The sequence below is a fragment of the Balaenoptera ricei genome, chromosome 2 (assembly GCF_028023285.1).
Source record: "Balaenoptera ricei isolate mBalRic1 chromosome 2, mBalRic1.hap2, whole genome shotgun sequence".
Classification (NCBI taxonomy): Eukaryota; Metazoa; Chordata; class Mammalia; order Artiodactyla; family Balaenopteridae; genus Balaenoptera; species Balaenoptera ricei.
Window position 1 is genome coordinate 185,742,954 of NC_082640.1, and position 25,521 is coordinate 185,768,474.

The following is a 25,521-nucleotide window of genomic DNA, read 5'->3' on the forward strand; positions in this document are numbered from 1 at the left end:
GGCTACTCTTCATTGCGGTGCACGGGCTTCTCACTGCGGTGGCTTCTCTTGTTGTGGAGCATGGGCTCTAGGCACACGGGCTTCAGCAGTTGTGGCACGTGGGCTCAGTAGTTGTGGCTCAGGGCTCCAGAGCACAGGCTCAGTAGTTGTGGCTCACGGGCTTAGATGCCCCACGGAATGTGGGATCTTCCTGGACCAGGGATTGAACACGTGTCCCCTGCATTGGCAGGCGGATTCTTAACCACTGAACCACCAGGGAAGTCCGAATTGTTGACTTTTAAATGGTTATTTTCTGTTATGTGAGTTTCACTTAAATAAACTTAAAAAGAGGAACAAACAGGTCAGTACAGGACAAACAGATACCATGTGCCTCAGGATGCAACACCCCAAGGACACCACGTCCTGTGTGCCGTACTCCATCCTGGGACACACAACCCAAATCTCAAAAGACAAGGAAATGTCAGACACCCAAACTGAGGAGTATTCTAGAAAATAAAAGATGTGCTCTCTGCCAGACAGGCTGAAGGCTTGTTCCAGAGTAAAGGGGCCAAAGAGATGAGGCAGCTAAATGCCACACATGCTTGGGGACTGGGTCCTGCGCCAGCAAAGGTGCTTAACGACATTATGGGGACATGCAGGTGGCTTCATCAGTGTGGCAGCTGTACCATGGTCACGTGAGGGAACAGCCTCGCCCTCAGATAAAGGGCACGATGTGTGCAGTCAGGAAAAAAGTGTGTGCATGTGTGCACGCACACTCATACACACTTGTTTGTTGGTCCCTGGGGAGAACCGGGCGGCTGGGAGACAGGTGCGGGGCCTTTTCACGGTTTACCCAATTCAAAAAATCAGACAAGCCTTGACTGAGGAACGTTTTGCAAAAAAACTGCACTTTTTGTAAACAAACTGCACAGTAGACTGAAGACTAAAGAGACGCGCCTACTAAACGCAGAGCGTGGCCCTGGCTGGATTCTAGGTTTAGGAACAGGACGTCGCCGGGCAGCGGGGAGACGCCCTCCCGAGGGAGGTGCGGGATAAGTACTTAGCGGTGGGTAATACTGCAACTCACTTTCTGCTGGTTCCTCCCCAAAAACCCAAATGGGGAAAATGGGTTAGGTACAGCTTATGTGGGTTATTCACTCTACCAATCTTGCAACTTTCCTGGAAGTTTGAAATTTTTCAAAACAGATAGTTGCAGGGAAAAAAATAAGAAAAAAACCCCCAGAAGACCTACCTCTCTAGCCATCAACCTCAGGCCCTTTTAAGGGAGGCCTATGAAACCTTCCAGGAAAAAAAACCCCTATATGATGGCAACTAAGAGATACAGATTTCCTAAGCCAGAGTTGAGGCTGGTGCAGCCCTGAAGACAGCTGAAAGAGAGCAGCTCAGAAAAGAAGGCACAGATAACTTCACTGATAAACACAGATGGAAAAACTGGCATCAAAATGTTCACCAACTGAATCTCTCACTGTCCCACGTTAAGAGGATTGTATTTTATGCACAATGGCAACAAGAACCTTGGAATGCTTAAGAATTAACTTATTTAGCCACCAACACGCGCAACCTGCAAGAGGGAACCCATCAAGGGGAGAGACGTGCAGTGTTCCTACACAGGGAAGGTCAGGACGGTGAGCAGCCCCCAAATTAATCTACAAATCCAACACAATCCCAGCGAAAAGCTCAACACAGTTTTCACTTTTTCTAGATTATGATGGAGTCAACAAGCTCCGTAATCTAAAAAAAATTTTAACTTATTTTATTTTTGGCTGCGTTGGGTCTCCGTTGCTGCACGTGGGCTTTCTCTAGTTGCGGCGTGTGGGCTTCTCATTGCAGTCGGTGGCTTCTCTGTTGCGGAGCAGGGGCTCTAGGTGCACAGGCTTCAGTAGTTGTGGCGTGTGGGCTCGGTAGTTGTGGCTCGCGGGTTCTAGAGCACAAGCTCAGTAGTTGTGGTGCACAGGCTTAGTTGCTCCATGGCACGTGTGATCTTACCGGACCAGGGCTCAAACCCGTGTCCCCTGCATTGGCAGGCGGATTCTTAACCACTGAGCCACCAGGGAAGCCCCTAAAAATATTTTAAAATTTATTTGAAGGAGAAGTTAAAGTGTTTTGAAAAGTGGGAATGAAGAGATGTGCTCTACCGGCTCTCAGGTTACAGGTGGTGCAGCAGAGGATCCAGGAATACAGACACGTAAACAAAGGAATTTAACAAATAATAAAGGGTAACACTTCAAGTTGGAAGTAAGTGGTGCAGGGCCAGCGTGTCATGTACCTTAGAAAGAAAGCAGCTCAGGTCCTTGCTCACACACACACACACGCTAAGACACACTTACACACTATCACACCCCCTCGCAGACACTTTCACGACGTAATGACTAACAGAAAACCCCAAGCTCTCAGACTACAAGAGAATGTTTATCTTAATTAAAAAGATAAAGACTGGACTGTACGAGAATTAAAAATTTCTGTATGACAATGCTCTTACAATTGAAGACAAAATTAAAAAATCAGCGATACAGGGAAAAATATCTGCAACAGAGTAACACCCACAATCTATGAAGAGTTTCTATAAACGAGTAAGAGGAAAGCATGGTGACTCAAGAGAAGACGGGTAAAGGGCACAAAGGTGGATGCAGAGGAAGCAGCAGCCGATCCACACCTGAAAAGCCGGCCAAGCCAGGAAGGTGAGGACCACGTGAAGCAAAGCCCTTCTGGTTTCCGCTGTCAGCTCAGCAGCCCCCGTGAGTACGTGCTGTGGGTGCCGGGGATGTTAGAACAGCCAGCGCACCCAGCCCCTCTCCTCCTTCCCATAAAAGTGCTGCTGGGGCACAGCCCTCAGGCTGCCATTCCTCCCATCCTCCTCCCCCACCACACACACAGGGAACCAAGGACACTGCAACCAGGAGCGGGGTCTGAAAGCCCAAGAACACTTGAGCCAGGGACGCCCCCACGTGGCCCCCCACACTCCGATCCCAAGGGGCTGTCAGAGGAGGAGAGAGAGGGCAAGACACATGAGGCCACCTGTGCTTTAAAAGGAACATGCCTACAGATGTGTTACAGCCACGTGCATAAAACTACACGGAAAAGTCTAGACAGAAGCCTTCCTGCACTTTTCACAGGAGGGCTTTCATCTCTCAGTTGTGCACGGTGACGCCCACCCGCGGTCAGTGCCCAGGAGGAGAGCCGGGCCCCAGCAGCTCCCTCGGCCCCTCTCCTGATGCCTCCTGAGCTCTCGGCGGCATCCTCCCAGGGCTGGCCCAGCCTCGGGCAGCCACGGCTGGGGGCAAGGGACCAGATGACTCGGGAGCAGGGGCTGGAAGGAGGCCCGGCACCAGGCCGCAGAGGCCTCGGTCCCCCTGAGGCCATGACCTGGAAGCGAGAAGCCACATCTTTCTCCCAACACACTCACAGCCACAGGGTCCATGTCCTCCCTCCTCCCGGCCTTGGCTCAGCCTGAGCAGTCATGAGTGGGGAGCTCCGGGGGACTGGTGACCACTGAGGCCCTATGTGGCCGCTCCAGGGGAGATGGAGTCTCTTCCTCCAAAGAACAGCTGCTTCGAGTCTCCTGCACGTGTGGAGCTGCAGACCCCAGGCCCTGTCCCTTGTAATTGGGCAAGTCTTACCTCTTTGTCAAAGTCCTGGTCAGGATCAGACATACTTCTTAGAGGCATAGCCACGCCGGGCTCAGATCCACCTACGGAACACAGGCAGCCATCGATCATCTTGGGGCAAACAGTTCAGAGACGAACTGAAAGCCCGGAGTCCCAGCATCCAGGCCCCGGCCCGGGCGCCCCTGGTACCTGATGAGGGCCACGAGATGTAGGGCTTGTTCCTGGGCGGAGGCTGGCGGGACAGGCTGGCGGGAGCAGGGCCGGGCCTCTCCTCCTGGGAGGGGGGCACGGCGCTCTGGGGCAGAGAGAACAGCATGTGAGCACGCCCGGGGGGAGCACAGCTGGGCCCCGGGCAGAGCGCGCAGGCCAAGTGCAAAGTCTGCAGCATGAGCAGGCCGGGGCCCTGGGCCTCGACAAGCAAAATGGGCTGGGAAGGACCTCGGGACAGTGGCATCAGGTCAGTTTTGAGCTAAGAATTGGCAATAGTGGCTTTAGGCCAAGTCAAATTCTACAGAAAACACATTTTTTAAGTAAAAAAAAAAACCCCACCAAGTATGCTACCTGCCCACACTCAGATGTTTCAGCAGTCACTGTTGACAGCTATTTCTCACAAACCCCTAACGGACTGAGACGGTGACAGACACCTCAGGAGCATACAGGCAGGAGCCACAGGGGAGCCGGGTGTGGGGAGGGCAGGGGACAGCACCCGCGGGCTCACCAGAGGCAGGTCCATGAGCACCTGCATCCCGTCGCCCGGGCCCATGTGGGCCACGTGGTTGAAGTTGGTGGGGTTGGAGATCATCTTGGATCTCAGCTCCGGGTCTCTGAGCATCTCTCTAGGAGAAGGAAACACCGTGAGGTTCAGGAAGGCGTCCGGGTCCTCTGGGCCCAGCCCAGCCCCCAGCCAGGTTCCTACCGCCGCTGCTGCAGCCTCTCCTCCTCCGGCACCTTGAAGACAAACCGCCTTTTGCTTCTGGTCCGCAGCATCTGCTTCCTGCTGTTGTCAGAGGTGTCAGGCACGTTGAGAGCCGCTCCTGCAGGACAAGGAAAGGCCGCTGTGGCTCCGTGGGGCCGGGGGGAGGGCCACGCGGCCGCCAACTCCCAGGCAGGCCCCCCCTCCAGCCCCCGTCCTCTGCTCCCCCCGAGAAGGGCTCACCCGAGAACTTGCTCTTGAAGTAGATCAGGCGGGGAGGCTCGCAGTTGAGGAGGTTGAGGCTGCCCTCCGAGTTCAGTGGCCGGATCTGCGTTGGAAACCAGAGAGGGAGGCTGGCTGTTGGGGGAGAGGGGGGCGGCGGCTGGGGGAGGGGCCGGGCACCGCCAGGCCTTACCCTGCGCAGGCCGACTGTCTGCACCCACTCCATGGTGCGTACGTCGAAGACATCCACGCCGTACTCGCTGTAGACCGTGACGTGCGCGGGGCTGCAACCTGGCGCACACGGAGCAGAGCGGTGAGCCTGGGGCCCCCCCGGTGCCGGGGGCCGCCCGCCCCGCGTGGGGTGCAACGGCCCAAGCCGCAGGGGCCCTGCCCCTCACTCTAGAGGGAACCTTCACTTCAAGGTTCAGACAAACACAACCGACGTCTGAACGCTTTACCTCCACTCCTGAAACTAAACAGCATTTCAATACCATCGCATAGGTGCCGAAGGTGACCTGTTTAAACACCTGGCTTCCCCTTTAGCTTTCTTATACAACTACCTCAGAAGCCTGTCACTTCAGGCTCAACACATCTGAAATCCAGGAAAGGGCTCAATGTCCTGTTTCTTAAGGCAAATCCCTTCTTTCAGAGATGCCAAAAGGTCAGATTTCTGGGTAAATATTTAAAATCTCCACCCAGAGACTCCTGCTGGGCTCTGGGCAAGGGCGTTGGCTTACCCTGGAGCTTTCAGGCAGCCCTCTTGTAATCGGGTGTGAACACACACGCAGTAGAACGACAATTACTCTCCTGCGATGAGCTGGGGAGTTGGTGCTGTCTTTCCCCTTCCCCGCTAAGGGATGGGACACCGTCAGGTCGTGACGGAAAACCCTCCCAGCGAACCACACGTGTGAGACCGAGGACTGGTGGCCCTGTGGCACCCGAAGTGTAAGGGGCCTTTCCCACGTTTAGGACAGCGGTAAAAAATATCTGAACTATCTGAGAGAGAGAAAGCAGCGGTGGAGGCTGCATCCTGCCATCCTGCCACGGGAGGCGCAAGGCTGGGGTCCCAGCATGCTGGCTGGCATCACACAGCCTCGCCCGGGCTGGCACGCAGAGCTGGCAGGTGGCTCTGGCTCAGCCCTGGTTCCAGGTCCTTCTCCCTTCCAGGGTTAATCTTCCTCATGTTACGCTTAACTGAAGATGAATTTCTAAAAAGCTTCTGCTATGCTGTTATTACAGATTCCAAATGGGCTCTCTGATCACACCTGTTCTTTTGAATACAAAAAAGAAAATACAACAGGGTTTAGGAAACAGACAAAAGATGCTGGAACCAGTCACCAAACTGTCCCAGAAGTGACATCTCAGATAAACCATGAAGCCTTCTTTTTGAGTGCCACATGCGAAAAAGATGGTCAGAGAAATCAGAGGGCCCTGAAGTTAACTCAGAGGACCTTCCCCCACATGGGGGCTTCTGGGGCAGCTCTTCTTACTTGTGAGCATGTGGGGCTTCATCTGCAGGGAGCCAGGAGAGATCTGTGCATACGACTTACTGATAAAGTGATAAACTGAGATGTCCAGTCTAAAGAAAAATTTAAACTAAAAAGTTAAACCTGTGGAAAGAACATGGGCCGTGAAGTCTGACAGATCTGAGTCTGAAGCCAGCCTCTGCTGTGTGGTTTGTGCAGGTCACCTCACCTCGTGGCCCTCAGGGTCCTCCTCGGTAGGATGGGACCGATTAACGCCCCCCCCCCCGCCCCCCGAGTAACAGGAGAGGGGGGCGAGAACACATGCATGCTCAGATGGGGCTTGGGACAAGCAGGCAACACTTTTAGTTCTCCATCCTGAAAGTTACTGAATTACTTTTTGCCAGCTCTAAAACTGACTTGGCATCTGTACTGTGCATGGAGGTGAAACAAGAGAGCACAAAGGTGGAGAGAGAGCTGGAATCAGAGGAGAACGCAGAAAGCTCGGGCATCCCTGCCAGGTCACTCACGGTCAAGATTACAGAACACGGCACTCAGTGACCTGCATCCTGTCAGACGTTACTGGGTGGTCTTGAGGCCATTCCTGCACTGGCCGCCCATGAAGACGAGTGGGTGCGGCAGGGAGAGACCAGGAGGAGAAGCGCCAGGGCCACGCCTCGGCCCTTCCTGCCGGCTCTGGCTGCCCGCACCGCACCCCAGGCCCTGGCCAACGGCTAACAAGGCCGAGACACGTCCAGCGAGCCTCCGCCGGCTGAAGGCCGGCAGCTCCCCTCACGGGCCGGGCTCCTGGTCCCAGCGCCTTGGCTGTTCTGCCAGCTTGCTGAAGCCAGCAACGAGGCAGCCACAAGACTGTACCTTCAGGTAATTAAGGAAAAACCGAACTCCCACCTCCCGCCCCCACGACCCCATCCCCGCCAGCTTGAAACCAACGTGTGCCCTGTGGCTGCCTACTTACTCCTCGTCCCTCTGGCCCTCGGGTGTCGTGACGCAGCCCACCTGCTATTCCCTATATCGAGTGGGCAGAATTTGAGGTTTAGGGTCTTTAGAAAGTGCTCAGCCAGCAGGCCCAGCAGGAAGAGCCCCCCGTGGAGTGCGGACTCCAGGGCCTCGCGCCCAGTGCTGTCATCCACGCAGAAGGACACCTGAGCCGGTTAAGCAACAATTGTTCTCCAGAACAGCTCCTACCCCTCGGAACAATATCTGTCCCAAGAGGAACTCTGACCTGGATATCAGAACTGGGTATTTTCTGGTCACTGGAAACCTTTAGCTTGTTTTCATCACCGTGTAAGTTTATACATCATCATGAAGAACATCTTGTAAAACGTAAAACAGTGCAGGTCCTGTCTTCCCTTGGCCTCGCCTTCCCCCAGGGAGGCCAGCCGTCTCCGTCGGGCTCCCGGGCTGAGGGGCCCCCGCAGGGCCCGTGGGAGAGGAGGGCAAGCCCACCCCAACGGGCCCAGGGTGTGGCAGTGGGACCGCCCTGCCCCCCGCAGCAAGCTGCGGGGGCCCGCCTCTCCCGACTACTCAGCTGAGGGAGCTAGAGGACAAACCAAAGCAAATAGGACACATGCTGACCGGCGATGCGACAGCGGCAACGGGGTATGGCAACAGAAAACATATACATACTACAGGCAACGGGCGCCGCAGGCCACATGAGCTCCTGCGTGCGTGACCTCCGACCTTGTGGGTCCACGTACAGTCCCATGTGGCTGAAGCAAAGCAGGTACTCCTCACTTTTGAGCTCCACAGCACAAAGGGCATCAAAAGACTGTTGTGAGAGGAACGTAAGCGAGGGGTCATTGGGATTTACCAGGTTTAGAGCCTGCCCATCTCCCTGGGTGCTCAACAGAGAGAACCCGGAAGGGTAGCCAACACAGAGCTTGTCCTTGACCACGGCCATCCACTGTACATTGCCAGGGGCCACAAGCTCGCTGAACTTCCTGTGGAAAGGCTTAGTTCTCTGGATCTCATAGCAAAGGACCAGCCGCTTCACCGCCACGAACAGGCAGGTGGGGCTGCTCTTCTTCAGCGTCCCAGTCGCCATGAGCTGGCAGCCTTTTGTCTCCGGAAGCTTGATGTCCACGCTGCTCTCCACACCGTCGAAGGAGGACCATGGACACAGGTGGACGTGGTGGTTCCGGCCGCAGAGGAGGACGGCGACTCTCTCTCTGGGGGCAAGCTCGATCTGGTACACTTTCTTGTAGTCGGCCACGCGGACGATCACTGCAGGACGGGCGTGACAGCGTGAGGCCAGGGCCTCCACTCGCGCCCCACCCGGAGCGCCCCCTCCTCGTCATCTCACACACACCCCTGGCGCCAGGACCCTGGCTGGGAGGTGCCAAGGGCAGTGAGGCCCTGCGTGGGGGGACCTGGACGCCCTTCCAGCTCATCCCTGAACCCAGGAACCATGTTTGGAAAACAAAAAAACCTCACTGGATCCTTGGAGAAACTCGCTGAAGGCTCCCACCCGCTCACTGGGCCCCCAGACCAACCCAGGACCCTCGATACCCTAACAGGGGCAGGGCCTCCACGCGGGCTCTGAGAGCCGGGGGTCCGGACCCCGAGGGACAAACAGCCCGCGGCAGCAGCCACCATCCCAAGACCACGTGTGTTCACCCTTCTTCCACTGTGCCGGGACCCCAGGCTCGTCAGGAAGGGACCACCGCCACCTCGGGGCAACTCCCTATTCCTTGGGGGAGGCGCCCAGAGCTGGGCCCAGGGCGGTGAAGCGGGGAGACTTGGGGGTGCTTTTGCTTTTTCTTCTGGGAAGAATGAAAGGTCAAAATTTGAAGCAAAGGAAGGAGAGTTTTGGTAAGGCCTCGGTGCACCCAGGAATTAAGGAAGCATTTCTCCTCCTGGGAAGCTCTCCCTGCCCCGACTCCCTGCTCAGTCCTCTCCCCGAAGGGCCTAATATACACGGCAGTCAGCTCACCACCAGCCCTCGAGGCTGGTCTCTGCGTTTTACTGGACCCGCCCACAGCCTTCGGGGCTGGGGGACACGAGGCAGAAAGTTACTGGCCATCTGTCCTATCTGTGGCGCATCCTTCTCCTCAGCCGCTGGCCTTCCCCTTTCTTTATACAGCTCTCTGACGCGGTGACTTACTCCTCTCACCCAGGGAATCCGTCTTAACCCGACACGTTGCCACCACCGACCCCGCGCGCGTGGCGCTAAGCAGGCAGCCCGAGCGCCCGGCTCACTCACCGTCCCGGGTCACCTCTATGACGTAGAGCCCTTCCTCGAGGCCGACGGCGATCCTGTCCCCGTCTGCGAACAACGTAAAGCGGTCAGTACCGGCGCGCGGGCCGTCTGCTTCCAAAGCGGCGGGGAAACTACCAGCTCAAACGGGCCACACCGCTGAGCCCGCACGCGGCCGGGACGTGGAGAAACGCACCCAGGATGGCGGCCGTGAGGACGGCCTTGATGAGGGGCAGCGAGCTGTCGTAGGCCTCCTGCGGGACGTGCACCACCAGGTTCCTCAGGCGGTTCTTGTGCAGGATGGCCCGCAGGCCTTCCAGGATCCCCACCCACTTCCTCTTCTCGTTCTCATTTTCCGTCAGAATGAGCAGCGAGCTGGTCTTAGAAGGTGTACCTAAGAGAGAGGCCGTCACCTTCACGACGGAAGACAAAACAGACAGAGAAGAGCCGTAAGACAACCGGACACACCGAACCGACGCCACGCGGCCTGCAGGGGTGAGGGCGGGGGCTGCTGCCGGAGAGCTCGCCTCCGTGGGCGGGCCGCCGGGGTCCTGGTCCAGCCGCCCGCGGGCCGCGACAGCCCGGCTCTCACACGGCGCCCGCAGCCCGGCCTCGCCAGAGCTCAGGTGACTCGGCTCTGGCCAGAACTGCAGTTCACTGTTCACTCGAGAGCCGCCTTCTTGAAGGCTCTGATCACAGCTGAGAAACACACTCTCAGAACACGTCAAGGGACAACAGGATCTCAAACAAACAACTTCCCTGTGGGCGCTCCCCAAACACTTACCAGGGCACGGGACAGCCTTAGTTGCTACAAATCATCCTTTAGGCACACAATGATGGGAATTTTCTGTATTGTATACAGAGACAGTTTCTGAAGAGATGTGATTTAACAGAAAGTGATCCATAGACTTGGTTTTGTGGTCAACCAAATTTCTCTGTACTTATAAAAATTCCCAGTGGAGGGGGATCCACAATCTTCTAGAAGCTTCCTGACGCCACAGCAGCTAACACTAGCTCAGCAGGGGGCACTCCGACTCAGCCAACAAGACCGCTGATAAGCAATGTCTACTGATTTTTCCCCGGCTTTGCTCCAGTTAATGGCCAACAAGTCCTCAGGAGGGAGGCTGAAGGGTCCGTTTCATCTACAGCCAACCGCGTGTCGGCCTCCAGCACCTAGTGCACTGGACTGGAGCAGCCGGGACACAGACCGAGGAGGGAGGACGGAGTGGGAGGGCCTGAGGCTGGGGAGACAGGGCTCTGCCGTGTGCAGAGAGGGTCTGTTACCCAGTAAGGGGAGGGGGACGGGGGACACAGGACACATCGACAGGTGTGAAGGAATCTGGAGAAATGGAAGGTCCGCCCTGGATGTGCGCGAGCCCCTTGCTACAGGACAAGGAAATGCTCACAACAGTCCTTTTATTTTAACCACATGGATTTTTTCTTTTTTTTTTTTGGCCGCACCACGTGGCATTCGGGATCTTAGTTCCCCAACCAGGGATTGAACCCGTGCCCCCTGCAGGGGAACTGCGGAGTCTTAACCACTGGACCGCCAGGGAAGTCCCCCTACGGATGTTTTATTGTTAATGAAACGTCTCTAAAAAATTGGAAAAGAAAACATACCCTGAATATACACGGAATATCTCGGCGTGAAGCGTGTATGACGTCTGAAGCCAGGACTGAGCTCACAGAGAACTCTTCATCTCTGGTAAGAAATAACACACTCAGAATATCGGAAAAGAGACACACACACAGGACCCTGTCCTCCACCCTTTAGGAACATTATGAGAAAGGATACTTTGGGGACTATTTTCTAGAATACAAGGGAGGCTCCTTGCCTCCACCAGGATAAGAAAACGCTTATAATGACAAAGCCAACAAACAAAAGACGAGAATCTTGCATGCGTTTCAATGATTAGGGATGATTGAGAATAAAACCACCTTCCTGAGTCACACTGTTCTATACTGTGCCAGACTGTCCCACAAGTACAAACATACCACATCTTTGCTTTGGCCTGTACCTGGCTATAAACGGGAATAAAATGTGCTGAGATAACCATGGAATCACCTCCAGTTCGCTCTAAACCCTGGGCTACGAGCAGCGCTACGCCTCAGGACACCTGCCAGTGGTCTCGTCACTGCTGGGCCAGGGGCACACCTGTGTGCAGCGAGGGGTGAGCAAGATCACCCGGGGACGTTTCCAAATCACAGGTGCCCAGCTGTTCACCCCTGCCCCATGGGTCCCCCGAATACCAATGCCGGAGAATGAAGCTCCAGGCCAGGCCCTAGCCCCGGACAGGTGCCATACTGTGTGGCACTGGGGGTGGTGACAGAGGGACGGGCGCTCCACCTTGTGAGGAGAGGACGTGGCAGCAGCAACAATAGCTCCGCCCGCCAGGCTCTGAGCTAAGCACACCCTGTCTATTCACTTGCTTCATCTTCCCAACAACCCTCGTACCTCATGACGTTGCTATTATGTCCATTTCAGAGAGTTAACCACAGAGAAGGTGGGGAGGGAAGGGTGCTGTGCCTTTTTGTATGTTGATGGCAGGAAGGCATCTGACTAGAGATGGAAGCCCTAAGAGACGGTGCCACTCAGCAAACGCTGTGGCCACATGAAGACAAGGGCTCACGAAGACAAGAGCACAGACTACCTCAGGCTGTGCAGTGTGTCTCTGGGATCTTTTCTACTTGTTCTTGGGTATGTATTTTTCTTATTAGATGCCTATTTGGCAAATCTTTCAGGGCAAAAACATTCACAGCAGGAAAGTTTCTAGCAGGCACCTGTTTTTGGAGCTGCCCAATAATTAAGGGCGTGAAGGTAGAAATGGGGTTAAAGGCTACCAAGCAACAAACTCTCATTCTCAGATATGTAAGTCAAGTAAACCTCCTAGAACGAGGATAGACTGCGCCACACCGACCTGAGGTCCAGGACTTGGCTGGCCACGACGCCAGGCTGGGTGGACCTGCCCTCGGGCAGATCGTACAGAAAGAGCTTGCAGTCACAGACGACCGCGTAGGCCCGCTGCCACCCCTTCTTCACCCCGCTCGGCTTGGGGACCTGCGGATCAAAGTAACCATGTTCCTCTGGGCCAGGGGTGCCGGCCGCAACAGGTCCGGGCAGCGGGAAGTGGCGGTGGCAGGCCCGGGAGACTTCCTGGAGGCAGCTGCTGTGCGGTGGTGCCCTCCTAGCTGCTGCACGGCCAGTCCAGGCCGGCGGCAGAGCTGCGTCTGGGCCCAGGATGACTCGGGCAGTGCTGGGGAGGGGCTCTGCCCATGACAGAAGGTGACGCAGGGGACAGTGCAGACGGCTCAACGAATGGGTGTGTTCACAGCAGACGTGGAGCGTCGTGGAATGCTGGGCCGGGCACAGCGCCTTCAAATGGCACTTGGCTTTGAAACCATAAGCGCATCAGCCCAGGAGGTGGGGACGAGAGGCCCCGGCTGATGCTGTGTTTCTGGGGGGGTCCTCAGGACCCCAGGAGGGGAGGGCTCCCAGGACCGGCATGTGGGTCGCTTCATGCAGCAAAGGGACCGATTTCCAGGGCAGCTGGGCATGGCTGTGGGTCACCAGGCTGGGTCGCCTGCCTGGGCAGGCAGCGGGGGGAACGTCCTACCTTCACGTAGCCCTTGTAGGCCGTTCCTATGCCTCTCTGTACGTCCACACCAAGAGGCCGCTTGGACTGCTCGGGGGGTATGGGGCACACCTGGGGAGCGCTGTCCTTGCAAGACACGTGGCAGGCAAATGAGCACACTGCGAAAGCACAGGACACACTGTCAGACCTGCGCCCCGAAAGCAGCAGTTGCCTCAGACGTGCGTGGCACCCCAAGAAGGAAACAGTTTTTAGAGCAGTTCCCACAAACGCTCAGGGTAGGCTGGCATCGAGCAACTTTTCCACATGCTCACTAGCACTCGCTGGGGGGCTGGTGCCTGTGCTCGGGGGCTCCGGCCCCAGGCTCGTCCCACCTCTCACCGCGGGACCTCGGCTGGCCACGCATGACCGCCCAGCCCCAGTCCAGGGCGAGAGCACAACACAGAGGCCTAAGATGCTCACAGTGACAAACCAGCAGGAGAGATACCAGACCGTGGTGCTCATCTCTAAATGACCTGACAGCGGAAGATCGTAGAGTTCTTCTTACTCTCTGCTCTTCCTCATCTTGGAGAATGGACGTGGACGGGACGTGGATGCTACGTTTTGTAACAAACAAGGACCAACAGACACCCTGGTCGCCCCAGAGCAGCGCGCTGTCCACTGCAGCATGATCTCAACTCAGAGACCTGCACCGAGCTCTTGTAAAGCCAGAGAAGGAGCATGTGCCCTGGGCCCCTCACGGCTAGGCGGCCCTTGGCCTCGCCGGCCTTCACCGTGACTCCCACGCCCGGCCCCTCTCGGCTCGCAGGCCGCACTCACCCTCGCAGGCCGCACTCACCCTCGCAGGCATAGCCCTGGCGGATCAGCCCCACCATCAGGGAGGTGCAGTGGCTGCACTGCGTGGGGCTGGAGAAGGACTTGATGCTGAACTGGTGCGCTTTCGGCTGCAGGAGGAAGGTCAAGGTGGTGAGACACGGGCGGTGGGGACCGGGGACATGCCTGCTTGTAACCAAGCGTTCCAACAACTGGAGCGCGCCCTGGAAAAGCTGAGCCACACGCTTTCACCACGACGTGCGCGGTTCCCGGCGTGACCCCACGCACGGAGCCTGAGCCAGAAAATGAGTCCACACGTGTGGCCTTCAGTGAAGACCCTCGCTGCCCACACCAGCGAGGCTGGTCGGGCTGGGGTGCCACGGTGACCCGAGCCCCTTGGCTGCCAGAGGCTCTGGGGCTGGCCTGGGCCATGTTCTGGAGTGGGCTGCCACCCGCAGCAGCTTGTTCCTCCCAGCAGGAGTCTGGAAAGACGCAGTGCTCCTTGTCGGGAGAACAGACACAGGACGCCACGGACAATGGAGTGAGAAGCCCAGCCAGCGTCCGTGAAGCCTAACACGGCAAATGAAAGGATTCCTTTCAGGGGCCCGTGAAGACGCGGAACCGTGTGCAGGAAGCAAGGGAGTGACCAACACAAAATCCAGAGAGCGGTCTGACCCCTGACTCCACGAGAATCGTACTCCAAAAGCCAAGCCGTTAGCTGGTCTCAAACAAAATCAAGCCCCCTGTCTCTAGCTGGCATGGCTGCCTGTGACTGAAGGCTTAGAAAAGACCGTGTCTACATTAGAGAAAAGAAAACATCTAGTACGTAAGGCCAGACACCTACTAAGCTTGAAACCAGGGCCTTGTCACACCTCGAAGCCATGACCTACGCTGAACCCGTGCGTACTGACGGCACAGCTCTTCAAAATACATTTACGAAAAAGACAAGTTACGAAGCTGCACACTGAGCAGAATTCCATTCACGCTGAGGAAGAAGTGCCTCCCATAGACCACGTGGTTCTCTGAGGCTCAAAGTGCAGCCAGATGAATGGGAACAAATGTGGAGAAGGGACTTAATGGACACTGAGCACAGAGTGGTTACCAGGGGACGAGGAAACGCGGTCTGGGGGTGAAGACAGAGGGGCGGGGAGGTTAGACTGAAATCAGCCCATTAAAATGCATTCATGTCTCATTGGTTTAATCAAGAAAACACAGAGGGCTTCAGCTGGTGGCGCCGCGGTTAAGAGTCCGCCTGCCAGGCTTCCCTGGTGGCGCAGTGGTTAAGAATCCGCCCGCCAACGCAGGGGACACGGGTTCAAGCCCTGGTCCAGGAGGATCCCACATGCCGCGGAGCAACTAAGCCCGTGCGCCACAACTACTGCGCCTGTGCTCTAGAGCCCAAGAACCACAACTACTGAGCCCATATGCTACAACTACTGAAGCCCACGTGCCTAGAGCCCGTGCTCTGCAACAAGAGAAGCCACCGCAATGAGAAGCCCGCGCACCACAACGAAGAGTAGCCCCCGCTCCCGCAACTAGAGAAAGCCCACATGAAGCAACGCAGACCCAACGCAGCCAAAAAAAAAAAAAAAAAAAAAAAAGACATATAATAAAGTTGGCAGGGTTAATTTAATAAAAGGTACTGGAACAACCAACTAGTCATTTATAATAAAATAAATATGGATTCCTAATTCCTTCCTCAATCCAAAATAAGCTCCAGATGGATCAAAGATTTAAACATAAAAATTAACCATGAGTCTGGGGGCTTCCCTGGTGGCGCAGTGGTTAAGAATCTGCCTGCCAATGTAGGGGACATGGGTTCAAGCCCTGGTCCGGGAAGATCCCACATGCTGCGGAGCAACTAAGCCCATGCGCCACAACTACTGAGCCTGCGCTCTAGAGCCCGCGAGCCACAACTACTGAGCCCGCGTGTCACAACTACTGAAGCCCGTGAACGTAGAGCCCATGCTCTGCAACGAGAAGCCACCACAATGTGAAGCCCGCGTACTGCAAGGAAGAGTAGCCCCCGCTCGCTGCAACTAGAGAGAAGCCCGCGCGCAGCAACAAAGACCCAACGCAGCCAAAAATAAACAAATTAATTAATTAAATATATTTAAAAAAAAAGAAGAAGTATAGGAAACACAGGGTCCTGATGCTTTCTGGATTACACACTACTCAGAACAAAACATTACCGTGTACGTGAAAATACTAAGTTCATCTTATTTACACAAAAGTTGTCTAAATCTGAGAAGGTCCCCCGGGGAAGAGCAAGGTCCCTCCTACCTTTGGTCCCGTCAGAGCGAGGGTCTGTGTGGTGGGCAGCGGCACGGTGGGTGGCCTCTGAGGGGCCCGAGCCACGTCCTGGGGGACAAGCGTGGACAGGTGAGCACTGTCATAGCTCAGCACGCCTCTTACACAGCAGAACTGATTAATAATGAACAGTCCTGCATTTTAATTTACTACATTGTTGAGACACCTGTCAAAGCAGCCCTCATCTGGCTGATGCACTGACAGTAATTCTCAAACACAAGCCGGGCTTGGAGTGACAAGCTGTGAGGCACCAGGGCAGCTTCTGTTCGAGGGCAGCGAGGCGCGTGGACGTGGGGGCAGGGGGCAGACCCCAGGGCTCTCGGGGCGTCAACAGGGCAATACTCTCACCTCCTGTTGTTCTGTGCTTGCGGCCACAGAGACTGGTGGGGACGCCTCTGGCTTTGGAGCTTGTGTTTCTTGCTCACTCGTTGAGCTGGTCTGTGAAAACAAAGGCAGAGAAATAGTGTGGGAATAAAAGAGCTTATTCTGCAGAATTCAGACTCTAACTACATGTTCTTTATTTAAAAAGTGCATTTCATTGGGGACCTAAGGTCCCAGCACCGGTCCTTAGTCCTGGTACGTCCCGCCACGGACCCCACCTCACTCACAGCTGTCCTACCTTCTCTGCGGCCTCTGCCCCCGGCGTTCTAAGGCTGGGGTGGCGACCGCGTGGGAGGGTGGCCTCGGACAAGTCACGACGATCGCCAAAGGCCTCACCCTCCAACTGCAGCCCGGACCCCCCCATCCTCCGGCCCCAGCCATTTAAGGGCAGGAACGGGAGCTGCCAACCCTCTGAGGTCACTCAGCAGTGACTTAACTCTGCACCCAGGAGCCCTAAGATCAAGTAGCCACGTGCTCCATAACCTCAACTCAGGGATCGAGAAAAAATACTAACGTCAAAAAAGGTCTATGGACCTGTGACCAGAAGTAGGAATTTCCCTGGAAGCTTTATGACACAGGGAAGCAATGTTCTGTTCTGATAACTCAAGATTCCCAATTTACTTCCACAATTTGAAGCTCAAGCTGCATTCTAAAACCACCTAAAAATGACTTCACATTCATGAGTGTTCCTGATTCTAACGTTTCCTCATCACCAGCAATTACGATTCACACAGATGCACATACACAGTTTACAAAGCTTCATAAATGTGACACAGAAGTAGCTGGGTAGGTGCCTACAAGAGCAGTATACAGCTGTTATCTTGTGTTCCGAATCGAAATCCCATTGAACCAAATCAGAGAAACACTTTCCAATGGCTGGAATTAATTAGGCTGCTGTCTAAGGAGCCAAATTCAGATGGGAAGGCAGCACATACACAAAAAACACATGCACAACTGTGTACTCCAATATTTGAATTTGTAAGCAAACTCACAAGGGAAAGGCTAGATCAATTAGCTACAAATATAAGCAAGTTTCTCCCATAAATAAGATATGTTAAATGAGTTACAGTTCCATCTTTAGATAAATGAAGGGCAAAAGAACATTAAGTAATTTAATTTTAGCCGTGTAACAGCCCCACTAGTTTCATTTAGTTGGTTAATTAATCAAAAGGATGCAAATGAAGGAGGAGGAGAGGTGCACATCCAGTGCCGCTCTGCTGACGTGAGTGAGGGCGCGGGGAGCGGGGAGCGGCGCCGGCAGTGACTTCCTTCTTCCCAAGAGGCTGGCAGAGAGGATGAGGAGGAGGAGACAGAGTCCTCGGTTGCGACAGATGAGAGGAACAAAACCATCATTCCCACCCAATAAAAACTTGCGTGAAAATACACTGATTCACTCATTGTGGCAAACATTTCTAGTATAAATAGCAAGCTTAATATGGGGAAAGCGGAAGAGAAGCTTCAATCAGACATTTCTCATGTCTGGAAACCCTCCTAGCACACTCAGACTCTGACCAAGGATTTTCTTCTTTCCATCAGGAAATGTCCTTCCTACTTAAATCACAGGCTAGTGAGGGACTAAAGCATGAAAATGGCAGGAGTGCTGGCTACACAGGATAAGGTTCAGAGATCATAACCTCCGCCGCCACTGAAACCGCTCCGCTGGCCGCCCACGGAGATGGAAGGCCCGAGCCAGAAACCACCTGCCACCACATGGATTGCTACTCTGTCCACTAGTTTTACAGAAAAGCCACTGCTGTCCTGCCCGCCACCCCCCTCCCTGCATTGGCAGGCAGATTCTCAACCACTGCGCCACCAGCGAAGCCCCAAAAAACCCTCTTGGGGGCTTCTCTGATGGCGCAGTGGTTGAGAATCTGCCTGCTAATGCAGGGGACACGGGTTCGAGCCCTGGTCTGGGAAGATCCCACATGCCGCAGAGCAACTGGGCCCGTGAGCCACAACTACTGAGCCTGCGCGTCTGGAGCCTGTGCTCCGCAACAAGAGAGACCGCGATAGTGAGAGGCCCGCGCACCGCGATGAAGAGTGGCCCCCGCTCGCCGCAACTGGAGAAAGCCCTCAGACAGAAACGAAGACCCAACACAGCCATGAATAAATAAATAAATAAATAACAATAAGATGTCACTGGTTTAAAAAAAAAAAAAAAAACCCTCTTGACGGGTGAATGTAAACAGGTGTGTGCCCAGAATGGTGGGGGCAACAGATCCGCTTGGATCTTCTAACAACTGATCTAGGCAAGGATCACGGTCGTCCGCTAACCCACGGTGACCGCTGACTGCTCCCGGGGCCCTTCCCAGGGCGGGGTCTGGCAGACACCACCTCCACCGAAGGGTCAAGAAGCTTAGCGTCGCCAGCGCTGAGCAAACGGGCCTCCGCTCACGGGGAGAACACACCACCTCCCGCGCAGAGTTCACATCAAGACGTTCAGCCCACATCTAATCAAGAGGAAGAGTGGAGGGCTTTCTACAAGACAACTGGTCTGGACGCTACAAAAATATCAATGCTATAAAAAACAAAGTGTGGGGGTGGGGGAGACAGGGGCACGGCTCCAGATTAAAGGAGACCAAAGAGACACGAGCTCTGGCTCCTGAGCAGGAGGGAAGGCAGCTGTGCGCTGCGGCATCAGTGCAAACCGTCCCCGCGCGGTGACGGCACTGTGGATAGGCAGGGGAACGTCTTCAACTCAGGAAAGTAACGCTGGAGTATTGAGTGTATTAGGGGTCATGATGCCTGCGACCCATGCTCAAATAGCTCAGGGGAAAAAGGTCCCTGTGCGTGTGGAGAGAGAGGGGGAGAAAGCAAGTGCAGCAACAGGCCAGGTGAGAGATACATATGTTCACTGTACTATTCTTTCAAGTTTCCTGCAGGTTTAAAATTTTCTAATAAAAAGTTAGAAAACAAAAGCAACGGCAAACACATCAGAAGTCCCATTAATGAGATTTCCCTTCACTAGTTTCCCGTTGCGGCTTGCTTCAAGGGGCTGCTGGGAAGGGCCCATCCCTGCAGCTTTGCAGAGACCGTCCTGCCCCCACGGAGTGATGTGAAGAACGCGCCGCGGAGGAGGAGGGAAGCGGGATCCACTCAGACCAGCAGCCGCTCCCCAGGCTGGAGGGGCTGCTCTGGGTTCCTCCTGCGCGGGTCGGGTCTCCCTGAGCAGAGGCGATGAACTCTAGCACCAGGACCGCAACAGGGGCCCGGGCCGGACTGTTCTTCCAAGCCACCCACCTCCGCCCCGGCGAGGCTGCACCGTACTGAAGCGGGAACACGACCGGCTCATTCTTCAGCGTGAGAACTTGTGGTTTAAAAACTGCCTGAAATATTCAGCACACAGGCAGAGGCCGGTGTGGACTTCCTCCCGGAAGATGCCAAGCACTCTCTTAACCCTCCACCTAACTTGAGGGGCCCCTCTGTGAACGTCTCAAACACCCTAACTGCTTCCAACCGTACACGTTTAGCCCCTGGTCAACTGCAGGGTCGGCACAGCTGAGCTAAACTGCCAGGGGCCAATGTACTGTGGGTTTGCGGCCCCGTAGGTAGTCAAATCACAGTAAGTGATGTCTGACTTGTCATCAATTCATCTGTCACTTTAAAAAAATAATTACTTACTCTAAACGTCAGATCGTGCGCAAGAGGTGCAGTGTTGAAGTACTCAAAAATAGAATCCTGAAAATCTGGAAGTTTGAGTCCTGTAAGAACAAAACGAGACTAGTCAAGGTAAAAAATTTAAGATGCAAATACTCAGTATCATCGAGATATCAATTCTCTGTCAGTTAAATGATAAATCTGAGAGAGTAACCGAGGAAGACTATCCGGAAATCTCTAAAAATGAGGGGGTGGGTGGGGGGAGGAGACCTACCAGATACTAAAGCAGATTCATTAAAGCCTCTCTAATTAGAATCAGGGGGTCTCGCCCATGGACGATGAGCAGGGCAGAAAATCCAGGAACAGCCCCCAGGGCCCTTGGTAATTAAATCTCATCTATGATCAGACTCACATCTGAAATCAGTAGCGAGGGGAACTTTTTAATAACTGGCACTGCACAACTAACTAGCCACAGGAAAAAGATAAAACGGGGTCCGCCCCTCAAACTGTACATCATAGTAAATTCCAGATAGGTCAGTAATCTAAATGTTAAAAGTGAGACTATGCAAGCATCAAAAGAAGACATGAGCGAATTACTTGAGCAACTGGGGACTTGGGGGTATTGCCCTGTGACTCAAAAAAGGGAAAAAACTGATAAATTTGACACACAAAAATTTAAAAAAACAACAATAAAAACACCTTACACTTGGCAAAACAAAAAAACACAACAACAGCAAAAAACCATCATAAACAAAGACAAAAGACAAACTAGGAAAAATATTTGCAACTTCTGTCAAATAAAAGGTTCTAGTCCTCAATACATAAAAAGCTTCTAAAAATTAAGAAAAAGCCACAACTTGAATTTTAAAAAATGGGCAGAAAACACAGATACATAAGTCACCAGAATAAGAAATACAAATAGCCCTCCAACATATGGAAAGATGTGCAATCTTGCTCATAATAAGAAAAAATGCAAATGTGGTGCTACTTCTCACCCATTCAGAGTAAGATCATTCTTTGTGGGCGAGGCTCTGGGGCAGGGACCCTCGCCTGCACTGTGGTGGAGACACAAATGCACAAGCATCGGAGCAGAATCCAGCACTGTTGAGGCTAAGTGTATGCATGCTTGACCTCTGACTGGCAATCCCACTTCTGGAAATCTATCCCCAAAATTCACGGACAGAAATAGGAAACGCTATATGCACACAGCTACTCACTGCAGCACTCTGTGATAGCAAGAGACCAGAACAGCCCAACACCCAGCAGGGTGCTGTGCTGTGCTGGGCGAAGGGTCTGGGACCAGCTGAGGGCTGTGGCCTCGCCCGAGCACAGAACAGAGCAGGGCAGGCCTTTGTGAAGTCATGGGGGACACAACTGTCTAATTATACAGGTACGGGTATTTGCTTTATATTTTCAAGGTGAAACAAAGGAAGAATAAACCAAAAACTGTGGCTACCTTTGGAGAAGGCATCCTTGAACAAACTCTACTTCAGAATTTGGACTTTGGAATTATGCTAAGTGCTTTCTTTATGTAACTAAAAACTATTAAACCTAAAAGAAATGAAATCTAAAATAAAACCATTTCATTAAAAAAGGTTTATATTTAAATAATTCAGGGGCTTCCCTGGGTGGCGCAGTGGTTAAGAATCCACCTGCCAATGCAGGGAACACAGGTTCGAGCCCTGGTCCGGGAAGATCCCACATGCCGTGGAGCAACTAAGCCCGTGCGCCACATCTACTGAGCCTGCGCTCTAGAGCCCGCGAGCCACAACTACTGAAGCCCGCGTGCCTAGAACCCGTGCTCTGCAACAATGAGAAGCCACCGCGATGAGAAGCCCACGCACTGCAATGAAGAGTAGCCCCCACCCTCAGCAACTAGAGAAAAGCCTGCGCACAGCAATGAAGACCCAATGCAGCCAAAAATAAATTTAAAAAAAAGAAAATTCAGACACGTTGATTCTAATTTACCAGTATCTGCTCTAAACTTTTCTTCCATCTTCTTCTTCAAAATTTCCATTTCTTCTAATAATTCTCTATTCTTGGCTTCGGAATCCTTTAGTTTGCTAAAATAAAAAATAAACAGCTTTAAGTGCCCAGAGCCCAAGTCACCTCTGTGCTGGCTCAGAGAGTGTCAAGATGTTGGGGGGGGGTGGGGGGAGGGAGGGAGTTTAACCCAGGTGGCCTGGGAAAGCGGCAGGGCAGGCACGACAAGTTCCCCTGTTCATACACTTCAAAACTGCAGACTCTCATGCTCTCATTTTTTCCTGAAAACACTAATAAGCACAGCCCCCAGGAGGTGAAGTGCTCGCACATACCCGTGGCACCCAGGTCTAACTGAACACCGAATAAGTGCCAGCCCTCGGTGGCCCAAGGCCCCGCAGGCACCTTTCAAAGGAGAGATTCATGTCCTTGACCTCCCTCAGCTCCTCCTGGACGAGCTGTTTGGCCCGGATCTCCGCCTCTAGAGCTGACTGCAGTTCCAGGCGTGCAGACATGTCCAGCTTCTGACTACGGCGAACTTTCCAAAGGGGATCCTGTAGAGATCGGTTCAAATATTAAAAATACATTCTTAAGCTATTTACTTGTTTAACAAAATTAATGCTAACAAATAAGTACTTCATCTTCTTTGAATCTTAAGCTTTTATTATATTTAAGTATCAACTCTCAGATGTTATTAAAGTCCATGGGATCCAATTTTAGTTTTGTGACTTCTTTCTTAGAGGTCTTCTAAAGAATAAAATTTACAGGTTTTTTTTTTAAGAATAAAACTGATCCTATAGTGTAATTTCTACATGGCTCCACTACATTCTTTTACAAATTTAAGTTACAGTCTAGGATCACAGTTATCTTATTTTTCCTACGTCTTGAAACATTTTGCTATTTCATCATCTTAGTAACTATGTCCTTACTCATCAATTATTCCTACCCATGATAAAAGACTAAAATAATAACAGAAAGGAGGAATGATGGAATGACCTAGAAGGTTGAAGTCATAGTGAAATAAACCAGCTTGAGGACAGCATTCTTCCATTTTCTTATTGAGCTACCTGATGTATCTCACCAACTTTCAAGAGCATAAGAGAAATCTGGGGAGATTATCTTGTAGACTTTTTTTTAGGCTTTCACTGAATACGGTTAAGAATTTTTCATTTTTCCTCCATAACAAGAAAGAGAGAAAACGGAGTGAGAGAGACGGTTCACAATTAGTGGACAATCAGAGAGGGTACGGAGGAGCAGAGCAGGGCTCCATCTAGCGGTGACAGCGGGACCGCTAAGCTGAGAGAAGGCTCAGGGGACCACATCCTAGAGGAACTTTCTCAAGAATGGGTAAGTGAACAGACAGCACACTTCTAAGGACAATACACTTCTAAGGACATTCTCATCCAGTTAGGCCTTCAACACGAAGAACTATCCACACTGTATTTTGCAACAAGAATCTCAACGGGGGCTTCCCTGGTGGTGCAGCGGTTAAGAATCCACCTGCCAATGCAGGGGACACGGGTTCAATCCCTGGTCCGGGAAGATCCCACATGCCGCGGAGCAACTAAGCCCGTGCGCCACAATTACCGAGCCTGTGCTCTAGAGCCCGCGAGCCACAACTACTGGAGCCCACGTGCCACAACTACTGAAGCCTGCACGCCTAGAGCCCATGCTCTGCCACGAGAAGCCACCACACCAGAACGAAGAGTAGCCCCCACTCGCCCCAACTAGAGAAAGCCCGCGCACAGCAACGAAGACCCAACGCAGATAAAAATTAATAAACAAATTTAAAAAAAAATAAAAAAAAGAATCTCAACAATCCCATTTTGCTAAAAGGACATATTCTTTCATCTTTTATGAGGTTTGTGCACAAACTTTATTTAATGCAGTTTATAAATGCCAGTGTACTTGTAAACATGACTGGAAGAAAAGAAAAAAATAGAAACAAAAAAATTTACTGCTCATTCTATTTGGTGTTTATAAATGTAAAAATGAAAATGTTTTCCAATTGTGGAGCAAAGAACACAGCGGTATTTTTTCCTTCAATAAAATTATGAGCTGTCCATGTTTTCAAAAGTATTGTGTTCTGGACTTCCCTGGTGGTGCAGTGGTTAAGAATCCACCTGCCGATGCAGGGGACACGGGTTCGAGCCCTGGTCCGGGAAGATCCCACAGGTCGCAGAACAACTAAGCCTGTGTGCCACAACTACTAAGCCTGCAAGCCACAACTACTGAAGCCCGAGCGCCTAGAGCCCATGCTCCACAACAAGAGAAGCCACCGTAATGAAAAGTCCGCGCACTGTAACCAAGAGTAGCCCCCGCTCGCCGCAACTAGAGAAAGCCCGTGCGCAGCAACGAAGACCCAACACAGCCAAAAATAAATAAATAAAAACAAAACAAAAAATGTATTGTGTTTTGGTGATGGAAGCGCAAGAAGAGCGAGAGGTCAAGGATGAGCTGGAACCTATCAGAGACGGACTCCTGAGGTTCGGCGTCTACAAGCCGCACGTGCTCCAGGCCCCGTGGGACGGGGGCCCGCAGTTCAGTCCACCCGAAAGTACTGGCCCCCCCACTTTGGTAAATATACCTTCAAACCAGGAAAACATGGAATAAAACTGTGCGTTCACTAAGTTTAATTCTAGCCAGAATCCTAATGAAGTTGTTCCTCTTCACCTTTACTCTTACTCTGTATATTATTCACAAAGTAACTCACACATGCGTATTTTAACAACGGTAAACGGTGGAGGAGAGAAGGGGGTGCGAGCTGCTGCACGGGGACCAGCACCACCAGCCCAGCGCTCAGAGTCACACAGACTGCTGGACAGACGGACAGACCTACACACTAATAAAGCAAACCTCCTCGACGGCGGAATCCCGTCCTGCTAAGTTAAGACTGCGCCACAGAGCCTGCTACTCAACAGTGATTTGCTAAATGAATGAATGGTATCAAAGTAATCTGTGATCTCCTGACGCCCGACAAGATGCTAGCCACACAGAAACCTCCCACGTCACTGAATTACCTGCACATTCACACCTGGAGCCACTGACGATCCCCCAGCAACACAAGGGCGCATTTCAGAGCCAGACCTACCAGTGCCCTCGACCCCAGGCTGGAGCTCCTCAGCGTCTCGAGCTCCTCAGTCATCTTCGACGCCAGGGCCTGGAGATAGCCCCGGGCATCCTTCTCGTCGCTGACCCTGGAGGGGGACGGCCATCCCGTGAGCGAGAGGTGCCCGCCACCCCTCCTCAGGACACGGCGGCCCAAGGCCATGTCACCCCCCGTCACCCGTGACGAGCCCACACCCCGTTAGGGGAGGCCAGTCCCAGCTCGCTCTCTGGGGCTCCTGGGCCTTCGTGCAGCCGTGCTTCCCAGAAGCTCTGCCTCTGTTTCAGCCAGGACACGCGGGGCGGCCCAGCGCGACCCACACCC

The 25,521-nt window shown here is 53.3% G+C and overlaps 1 protein-coding gene across 1 annotated transcript in view; it reads right to left on the reverse strand.

The window, feature by feature from the left end:
* The window catches only part of CDC42BPB (CDC42 binding protein kinase beta), a 111,919-nt gene that overhangs the window by 4,217 nt on the left and 82,181 nt on the right, over positions 1-25,521 (reverse strand). The window contains 19 exon segments of the mRNA XM_059915055.1: positions 3,618-3,688; positions 3,795-3,900; positions 4,324-4,441; positions 4,522-4,639; positions 4,762-4,846; positions 4,934-5,031; positions 7,851-8,447; positions 9,427-9,489; positions 9,617-9,833; positions 11,041-11,122; positions 12,339-12,478; positions 13,035-13,171; positions 13,849-13,954; positions 16,107-16,184; positions 16,482-16,571; positions 20,136-20,215; positions 22,080-22,174; positions 22,497-22,645; positions 25,183-25,288. Coding sequence (XP_059771038.1) covers positions 3,618-3,688; positions 3,795-3,900; positions 4,324-4,441; positions 4,522-4,639; positions 4,762-4,846; positions 4,934-5,031; positions 7,851-8,447; positions 9,427-9,489; positions 9,617-9,833; positions 11,041-11,122; positions 12,339-12,478; positions 13,035-13,171; positions 13,849-13,954; positions 16,107-16,184; positions 16,482-16,571; positions 20,136-20,215; positions 22,080-22,174; positions 22,497-22,645; positions 25,183-25,288 — 2,536 coding nt within the window.